The sequence below is a fragment of the Carlito syrichta genome, unplaced genomic scaffold (genome assembly GCF_000164805.1).
Source record: "Carlito syrichta isolate Samal-C Ts95f unplaced genomic scaffold, Tarsius_syrichta-2.0.1 Scaffold306503, whole genome shotgun sequence".
Classification (NCBI taxonomy): Eukaryota; Metazoa; Chordata; class Mammalia; order Primates; family Tarsiidae; genus Carlito; species Carlito syrichta.
In genome coordinates this window covers 106,484-117,246 of record NW_007250599.1, presented here as the reverse complement: position 1 = coordinate 117,246, position 10,763 = coordinate 106,484, and the positions used below count along the sequence as shown (strand labels likewise).

At 39.3% G+C, this 10,763-nt stretch overlaps 1 gene segment (V, D, J or C); it reads right to left on the bottom strand.

The window, feature by feature from the left end:
* Positions 1-342: 342 nt before the first annotated feature.
* Positions 343-790, bottom strand: LOC103265361. The segment is given in 2 exon segments: positions 343-659; positions 745-790. Coding segments are annotated over 2 exon segments (363 nt in total).
* Between the last annotated feature and the right edge of the window lie 9,973 nt (positions 791-10,763).

The following is a 10,763-nucleotide window of genomic DNA, read 5'->3' as shown; positions in this document are numbered from 1 at the left end:
GGGAAGATATTTGGGCTAATTTTTAAGAATTATAGTTTGACATATTATGTGAACAAAGAACCTTGGAAACTTATTTATCAGTCAGATTTGAAAACTCATGTCCCCTTAGATACGTACACAGGAATTATTTCTCCAGTTTGTGTATGTTACATATAATGTGATTGTTTAATGGATTATTTCTTATATAATTAGAGTCTATATATGTTTCGTTGTTTTTTTTATCCACAGTTGCCTAACAACATTTTCTAAGAAACTTTCAACATAATGAGTCTCATCATCCTCCTCAGTCCAGCACAGCTGCCTTCCATCTCAGGGTTTTTGACACTCTTAGGATGTAGGTTTTTACACTGTCTCTCTGACACAATAATACATGGCCGAGTCTTCAGGTGTCAAACTGCTGAGCTCCATGTAAGCTGTGATTGTTGATGCATCTCTGGTCATGGTGACTCTGCCCTGGAACTTCTGGGCATAGTTTGTTCCACCACTATTAGGGTTGATGTCTCCCATCCACTCAAGCCCTTCTCCATTGGACTTTTGCACCCATTGCATATAATAATTGGTGAAGGTGTATCCAGAAGCCTTGCAGGAGATCTTCACTGAGGCCCCAGGCTTTTTCATCTCAGCCCCAGACTGCACCAGTTGCACCTGGGATTGGACATCTGTGGACAGGAGACAAAGATAGTTGAAATCTTCCTGAACTGGCCCTGGTTCCTTCCTCAGTCCTGGGATGTGGAAGCCCCTTACCTGTAGCTGCTGTCACCAAGAAGAGAATTCTCCAACTCCAATCCATGATGAGGAGGTGTGCTCTCAGGGGCTTCCCTAGGGAAGGGAATTGGTTGGGGGATGCTGTTCTCAGGGCACAGATATATCTATATTTACCTTGATAGTACTCAGATTATTTGCATATTCATGAGATAGGGCAATTTATAGCTCAAACATGATTCAGCATGAGCTAGAGAAGATAGATAATGCAGGGATCATATAACCGTGGTGCTGAAACCCAAGTTCTAATTCTTGTTTAATAATGTTTGTCCAATGTTATGCCCAAAAGTTCTTGAATCCAGAACTTATCTACTAATTAGAAAATGTCCACAGAAAAATTGCTGAGAGCCATCACACGTTCTAGTGGCACACAGGCACACAAGTGTTTCTGGGTTTTTTTCTCTGCAAATCTACCTCCTGGGAAAATGTTTATCATGATACTTGCACATATTTAATTAATTAATCCATTAATGTTCTCATTCTAACTGTTAATATATTTGAAAGCACTAGAAATTTATTTCTTTGAATGTGTTTCTCATTGTCTTGTTTTGTTTAATTCATGCCCCAGTTAAAGTACGAAGCTTGAAATCACATCAGCCGTCTTTGCTAAATTCCTATTTTACCTTTTTCTGATATTTTGTTTTGAAACCAAAAGTCTCAAGGCCTGAGAAACACCTCCCCTCTCTGCCTCATGTGCACCTGCTTCAGGGCTAGCAACTGTGCTTGGTGGGTCCTGAGCACCCCCTGTAGTCCAGCATCTGCTCTGCAGAGAAATTTCTGTCTGGACTCATAGAGAATCTTCACCTCTCTATCCCAGTAAGAACACCTGTGCATGTGTTCAAAAGGCTTCTTATGTGACACCCTATGCTTTTTTGTTTGGTTTGGGTTTGACTTAATTAATATATTTATTTACATTTTAAATATGTGGGGCACAAGTCAGGTTAAGATGAACAAATGATCACTATGCAGGTATCCTGTTGATGAAGTGTGCCCTCCCTCTCTTGTCAGTTTCCCTCAGCTGCCAATCCCAACTCCCCTCCCTTGCCAGGTTCCCACTACTACCAATCCCTTTCTTATAGTATTATGATAGTTGATCATGGTTCATTTATGAGAGAGAACATATGGCAAACTGTACTTTGTTTCTGAGATAGATCAGAGTATGATAGACTTTAAATCCTTCCAAGTCCATATGTTTGCTTTCCTTTATGGCAGCAAAATATTCCCTTGGTTTGTATATGTACCACCATTTTATTCAGTCTACTCACAATAATAGAAATATGGAACCTACATCGATGTGCAGCATGGTTGGTTCTATGTTTTTGCCATTGTGTGTAGACCGCAGCAAACATGCATGTGCAGTATCTTTTTGATAGAATGACTTCAGTTCCTCTGGGTATATTCCTATTAAGGGATCGCTGGGACATATGGAAGGTCAATTTCTAGGTGTTCCAGAAATCATCACACTATCTTCCAAAGAGATTGCACTAGTTTGCATTCCCACCAGCAGTATAGAAGCGTTCCTTTTTCTACACATCCTGACCAGCAACTGCTGTTGTTTGTTTTACTAATGATGGCCATTCTAACTGACATCTATGTTTTGAAAAACATCTCTTTAAATTGCGAATTCCCCTCGCTAAAATCAGTTAATTCTCTAATGTGTGGCCCCAAGTAAGATATTTTTTGAAACTAGTCAGGAGACCCTACCCAGATCTTGCCTGATACACTGGTACAATAACACACACGTTGAGTCTAGAACTACTCAGAAAATTTGAGGGGCTCTCTATATCTTTTTTAGAGTCATATGGTGAGAGTTCACATCACTCAGTACTTTCAATACAGACTCCAATGGCTAAAAACCCACATACAAGCCCAGCTCGGTGGCCCAGCCTGTAATCCCGTGCCTTTAGGAGGCTGAGGTGAATGGATTGCCTGGGCCCATGGGTTCGAGACCCGCCTGGGCAGTGAGACCTCATCTCTACAATAAATCAAAAAATCAGCCGGGCGTGGTAGCGCATGTCAGTAACTCCAGCTTCTTAGAAGGCTGAGACAGAAGGATCACTGGAGCCCAGCAGGTCGAGGCTGCAGTGGCCAGGAGCGGCCACTGCACTCCAGTCTGGGTGACAGTGAGATGCTACCTCAAAAAAAAAAAAAAACAAACCACATACAAAAATTATTCAACTGCATACCCACCACATTCTGAAACAGGCAAATCCCCCAGTCACTTTGAATAATTTTAAAGTAATAGACCCCTAATTTTCTTTTCTCATAGTATCTAGAACATTGGAGGTACCCACCACACAGACACTAGACCTGGGTATGCGCTTCTATAAAAAATGAGCCAAAAGAAAGCAGAATACAAGAGGAGTCTTGGGAAGTGCATGCATGTTGGACTCACCTTTTCTCACTTGAGAACCCTGCAGGTGCCTCCTGAAAAATTAATCAGAGTTCAAGGAGGAGGTGACCTACAGTTCTAGGTCTGGAACCTGTTGGATTTAGAGTCTTCAAAGTACTCTACTGTGCTGGAGCTTTTCTTTTCTATTGTTTCTGGATTTCCCTAATTTCTTCTCCTCAGATAATGTCTATGCATTTCCTATGTTCATTTTTAATCCAGATTAATAGTATTGATAAGGTAAACAGTGGGGCAGAGGATCATGATGTGTAGTTATAATTTAAAGCCAGTGGTGTTTTGGCCTTCTTCCTCTGTGCTGTGACTTCTACAAAGGGTATCCAGATGATTTTCAACTTTTTTTGCTTTCGTCCTTGGGTGCACTCTCCCAAAACTATTTTCTTGAATCTTACCTTTATTGCCTAGATTTATTTATTTGCATGGTAAAGGGAATATGGGAGTGATGTCTGCAATGGGAAATAATTATTTTCCCCCACATAGATAAATATTATACAAATGTCCTTCCATTGGATAATGCATCTGGAGGAGTCTTTGAGTATATGTCAGTAATTAGTCCTGAACGTTTCAGAGCCAATATCATATCTATTTACAATGTCAATATGAGAATGTGTAGTTCCTCAAGGGAAAGTCACTAGAGTGCAGGGTGTGGGGACTCCAGAAGCTCTTCCCCTCAGACTAGTCTACACTTGCCACCAGACATTCATGGTAATTACCCTGCAAGTGTCACTAACTGTTTGAGACTCCATAAATTTCTAATCCAGATAAGAAGGTCTCCCCTGTGATTATGTGTAATCCTATTTCTAGTTTTTGGAGGAGGTGGTTTTTCCAATAATAATACTTCTTTGATGAATTTTTGAATATATTGTTTTCTTGATAGTCAGAAATAAACTAATGTAAATATGGTGTGATGCCTTTGAAAACTAATGGAGTAAAGTACAAAACAAAAGGACCCTGATTTCACTGTTGTCCTATTACTTGAAGCAGGCATTTCATCTCACTATGTATAAGTAACACTGAAAAAAGTTCCATCATCCTTCCCTGGCTATCCTGGCAACTCAGCATGGGCAACACCTGAGTTCCTGACCAAGGCCTTCAGTCCTGGGATTTAGACAACAGAAATACATCCTTTATTATCAGAATAAAAATAGAAAAGAGGGAGGTATGAGAGTAAGGCCTAGAAATACATAAAATGGATTATTGCAAAGGGCAATTGGATGATTTCTGAGTCATGTGTCCATTTCTACAGGAGGAGGATGAATGTGACACTATGATTCTAAGGACACTGGCCCTGGTCCAACATCCCTGTGACACTTAATCTAGTCTAGTCAGGAAATATTCCAGATCCCTGCCCTGAATTTCATAGAATACTCTCCTTAGCTCACAAGGGCTTCCTCAGGATTCTGATCCTCATGAACAGAAGAGGATGTGTTCAGGACTAAAGTCACACTCTGACTTCAGCGCAAGTGAGACTGTGTCCTGCAATTAAAAATCAAGAATCTGACAAGAACATCGTATATCTTGAGATGTTAAATTTTACTACAGAATTTCACATCTAGGCAGATTCCCAAAGAAATTGGTGGAGAGGCAGTTCTAGACTTGACAGGAAATCAGTCTTCAGCAACAATCTCCACCTGCTTCTGAGAAGGACTGAGTACCTGGTGACTCTGAGCCCCCTGGTGGTTGTGCAACCCCTATGGGACATTTGTGTCTGTGCTCAAACTGAGTTCCCCGCATGGTGTCATTCTACAGCAATATAGAGTGTATCCTTGGATCTCAGACTGTTCATATGCAGACACAGCGTTTTCTGAGAACCATCCCTTGAGAGGTTGAATCTGCCTTTCCCAAATATAGCATATTTTGTCATGTAACCATTAGCTTTGTTTGTAATAAGACCAATCAACTCCAGTCTTTTTTTTTTTTTTTGGAACCTGGCATATTCATTGTATATAGTAGTCACTGAACGTGAATCCAGAGACTGTACAGGAGTGTAACAGAGAGCCTCCAATCTGGTCTAAACCTCTCCAGTTCCCACCAACTGCACCTCACACAGGACTCCTGCAAACACAGGGACATTCTGGTCAAAAACTACCACAAATGTCCACTCTTTCTCTCACTCACATTTTCTCACACTCTTAATATCTCTAGTCTCTTTGAATTACCATTGAAAACAGCAACAGCTGGGCTTGGTGGCCTAGCCTGTAGTCCCATGCTTTGGGAGGCCGAGATGAGTGGATTGCCTGAGTCCACAGTGAGTGGATTGCCTGAGCCCCCACCTCCAAGACCCTCCAGGGCAACTTGGCGAGACCTCATCTCTACAATAAATCAAAAATTAGCAGGGCGTGGTAGCGCGTGCCTGTAATTCCAGATACTTGGAAGGCTGAGGAGGAAGGATAGCCGGAGCCCAGCAAGTCGAGGCTGCGGTGGCTGGGAGCAGCCACTGCACTGCAGTCTGGATGACAGAGTGAGACTCCAACTCAAAAGAAAGAAAGAAAGAAAGAAAGAAAGAAAGAAAGAAAGAAAGAAAGAAAGAAAGAAAGAAAGAAAGAAAGAAAGAAAGAAAGAAAACTCAGTTGAGTCCAAACTCCATATTGCTTTATCTATGTTCAGTCCTGCCCCCGGAATGGGAACACCTGAGAATTATGGTACTGAGGCAACTCTCCCAGAGCTGCAGGATTTGGACTGGGCTGTTTTTCATCATCAGCAGGGTCCTCTTTGCATGTTTCCAAGAGTATGGCAAGCTCTGATGTGGGATTCCTCAAAGAAGGATGGGTCCAGAGCAGATGGGAGTGTCATGGGGGAGTTTCGCGAAAAGGATGGCATTTGGAAAAGGTAGACTCTCATTATTTTATAATGCTTTCATAAATATATAGCACTTAATTTTTAGTTTTTATTTTCAGGTATTTCTTATGTTGTTTTGTCTCCATCAGTTATTTCAACTTAAATTATTTATTTGTATATATCCAATAGCTTTAATGAGGCATTTCTAGCGCATTATAAACATCACATAATTATTTAAGTACACAGTTTCATACGTGCCAACACTGGTGTTCACCTGGGTATAAATCATAAAAATCAGTATAAGGAACAAGTAATCACTCTTAAAGTTGTCTCTTACTTTTTTTGTAAATTTTCCCTCCCAGCCATACCCTACTCCCACTGTCTGAGTCAGCCTCCGATCTTTTTTATTTTAATTTAGTTTTAATTTGTTTATAGAATTTAAACCATGATACTTATAATATGTGTTTTATTTGTGTGAATTCTCACACATTATTATTGTGAGTAAATCGACAAAGTTGTAACATAGCAATAGTCTATTAACACAATGCATAGCACTAAAATCAATGAATATTTCACTCTCTGTTTAATAAAAACTACATGATATTTATAGTATTTATAGTTTGTGAGTTCTACAAATAAATGTTCTACTGTGCTTGGAGACATAGACATACAAAAACATTTTGTTAGTTTTTTTTTTCAAAACATCTGTCTTGAAGAAAATAAAAATTAGCAATTTTCTTGATTACATCAGATAATTGATGTTATAGGACTAACAAAATCATAAAATCTGGAGAGAGGCAAAGACTTGGAGGAGAAACAGGAGCAGTTTATTACTATATCTGGGACAGAGGCTGCCATATCTCAAGTGAGATAGAAAATGATGAAATTAGACACACCCACGTATTTCTGAAATTAGAATTTGTTATGGAGTTAGTGTTGAAATTCTCAGAGCACTCCACAAGGGTCGTGGGAAGTGTTGAAGGAGAGACTGATAGGCGACGCATGAAGATCATATACACGGACACCTGCTTCTTGAACAGATGACAATTTAATGCTAGTTAATACAGAGCTTTTATACCATTTTTGAAGGGGCAAGACAATGAAAACTCTTTCACATTCATATTTTTTAAAAGTTACCAGCTAGTGGTCTTAGTAGCGAACAAACCAAGATTCCCATAGATCTTAGTAGCAAACAAACCAAGATTCCCATAGGCCTCCAGACAACGTCTTATTCATAAAGGCAACAATGACACTCTCAGTCCAATGTCCCAAATTACAAATGTTTCAAGAAAGTTTCTTTAAGTGTATATTTCTTTATGTGTCAGGAATATTCTCATCTTATGTTCTTCAGAGTCCTGTGATCGCCTCCCTTGTCCAGATGTCCTCATTACTTTTCTCTTATCTTGCAGTGCTTGTTTCTAAAGAGAACTCAAAAGAAACTTTTAGTAATGTTTCCCAGGCCCCTCAAGGTTGCTTTCTGTTTTAGCTGATCTTGTCATAAAAGTGTCTAATTATTATATTATGAGTTTAGTGAAAACCTACTCTATAAATGTTAACTTAGAGTTTTACCTATAGTATTAAGTAAAAACCTTAACATAATCTTTGTCCTAAGTCAGTAAAGCAGTGTTATAAATCATCTACATAACTCCTAGATAAGTGTTAGAACTTATAATGAATTTATAATGAACTTACTATAAACTTGTGTTTCTAAAAAACCTTATGTCTAAACACTAAACTACATAATTCTAAATTAAATGAGTGAATATACTTATATCATTTTCTACTTAAGCAATATCTAGTAACTTATAACCAAGTAAAAGAAAGCATTCTTGATGTGCTTTAGAGTTTAACCTTTGCATATGTTAGAAAAGACTAAGTGGCATAGTGGGAAAATGGAAAAATAAACCATGACATTTCCAGGTTAGCTGTGATTCTTCGCATAAACATGCCATCTTCTTCTTCCACGACTGCACAGAATTTCTTCAGCTGTACCAACAGCAAAGATGGAAGACAGAAGGGCCTCAGCTGCCCGGATTCGCTTTGCAGTTGGGGGTCCTCAGCGCACCTGGACTTTGTCATCAGGTGGGCCTCCAAGTCTGGCTCCCAACACTTTTCCCCCAAGTAAAAGCTCCACTATTTACTTCCTGAGATGATTCTTTCTGAGAAAAGGGAACAGCAACTATTCATGAAAAAAATCCAAGCCCTCCTCCCTTGTCACCGCTAAATCACCTTGAGTTTAATCAGCAGGGTAAAACCACCAAAGCCACTGTGTTACAGGCATGAAAGGAATCCAATACACTTGAAAGGAAGGGGGAAAATCACTAATGCTGTGTCCAGATCCACCTCCCCTCTCTTCCCTCTGGAATATTAGTCATATTCTGCAAGAAAGGGCAGAGCAGAAGAAATACAGTATATTCCACTCTTTATGTTACTTTGCAAAAAAAAAATAGATTTCATTTGTATGGCAGGTGGGATTACTACTATTTTTTTCTTTTTTAATTTTTATTTCAGCATAACTATACTTACAGAAATGCACCCATATTTGTTAATAGAATGCAATTTAAGTTTAACTTATCCTACACAATGTGGGCCAAAAACTTGGTACATGTTTTAAGATTTTTAAAAGGAATTTGCAATCTGTTCAGTTTCTTGAGAGCGGCTTCCTAATAAAATTACTCTGGCGATGCCCAGTAGTGTCACTAAGGAGGTGATAGTGACTGTTTTGATAGTGCTGGACTGCAATAACTGCAAGCCTGTTGCCTTCCATTGGCTACTTTTTGTCCACTGAAGACTTTGGGGTGTGAAGAACTTATATCTTAATGTTTGAGATGGAGAGAAACACCAGAACACATGTGACTGATAGCTTCATCTTGTATCTTATCGCACTAGTGAAAACTTACCACACAGAGGCACAGGGATGTGCAAGGAAAAGGGAAGGGCTGGGGAATGTCACCCACAAAAACGTGTTCAAGTTAAGGGGCTTCCCATGAATGATGAAACTCTGGTGTTTTCTCAGAAATAACACAGGCAGCTATAAGAAAAATCTCTGATATATTGTCTTTATACATCATACAATATTCATAAATTTATGTGAACTAAAATGATACTGTATAAAACTCTCATAATTTTATTTTTGTAACTTGGTAATATTTCCACTCAATTTTAGGAAAATTATTTGGGTTCTTTGTGATCTTTTGCTAGTTCCTGACATAGTTCCTGGGAAAAAATCTTCCATGATTAAGTAACCCTGTGCTCGTACAGTCCCTTGAGGGTAACCCATTTTCTTGCTCACTGTCATCCTTCAGTTATTTGTTAATCATTTATAATTTAATGTTTATACTGCCACATATAGGATTTGTCAGGGGTTGTACAAGACAAGAATATATGTAAGTACTGTTTATACCTGCAGAGACCCGTCTTGTTCTGGAAACTCAGTTATTTTTCATATGTCACAAGGGACAATCACTGGAAGGATGTTTGCACACATCTTTTCATCTTCCAGAGTGCATCCACCAAGGGGCTGGCGATGATAATCAAGCAGATGGAATTGTTCAGATGGTGAATGACAGGCCCCCCATAACCTGCACTCCAAGAGACTCTCCCCTTCGAAGGCCACTCAGGCCTGTGTCTCTCTGGATAATGTGCAGTGAGCATAAAATGCCAGTGTAGGCCACTCAGAGGGAGAACTTAATGTGCCACTTGATTAGGGGACGTTACTCTTCCTGACTAGATCTAATGTGTGTGCTGTCTTTGCTGCCCAAAGAGCCTCATCATGGAAACCTTTTGAATCGCTTACAGCACATCTGATCCAATTACAGTGTGTCCATGACATCGCTCATGGCCAAGGTCCCACTCCTCTTCTTTTTGTGTTTCATTTTATTATAATGATGTGGGGTAAAATTCGGGATTAGGTACATTAGTGAGCTAACATTTTGTGCTCACTGCACATTAGTGACATTTGGGCCCACAACTAGTCCTCCCTTTTCCCTGGTTTAGGATCAGGTACACTTTATATTGTTAGGTGCCTCCCATTTTCCTCTCCTCTAGCAGTGTACCACACCTGCCGATCTCTTCCTTGTGCTGCTGTTAGTAATGTACAGATCCCGCTTATGTGTGAAAACATGTGGTATTCCGTTCTTTGCTTCTGTGATAGATCACTAAGAATGATTGTTTCTAATGCCATCCAGTTTTCTGTGATGTCCATGATTTGTGTCCTTCTATAGTTACATAGTATTCCATGCTGTATATGTACTACATTTTCTCTGTCTAGTGTATTTTGGATAGGTAGTAGTAGTGGCTCCATATTTTTACTTTTGTGAATAGTTTAGAATGAACATGGATGTGCAAGTATCTTTTCTGAAGAACGATTTGTACTTATCCAGGTATATTTCTTGGAAGGATAATGCTGAGTCATATGGAAGGACAATTTCTAGCTCTCTTAATATTGCCATACTATTTCCCAGAGAGGTTGGGCTAGCTTACCCTCTCACCTAGTGTGTAGAAGTGTTTCCTTTTCTCCGCACCGGTGCCAGCACCTATTATTTTTTATTTATTAAATATGGCCATCATAACTGGGGTCAAATGGTACCTCAGTGTGATTTTGTTTTACACTTATCTCATGATTAGTGTGGCTGAGCATTTTTTAAAATCTGTTGGTTGCTCATATTTATTTTCTTAAGATGGGTCTATTCATGTCCTCTGCCTTTTTCTTCATTAGGTTTGTTTGTTGCTTTTTGTTTTCCTTCCTGCTCATTTGATTACCTTTTTTTTTTTTTTTTGCTTTTTGATTTCCTTTCGGCTCATTTGATTACCACAA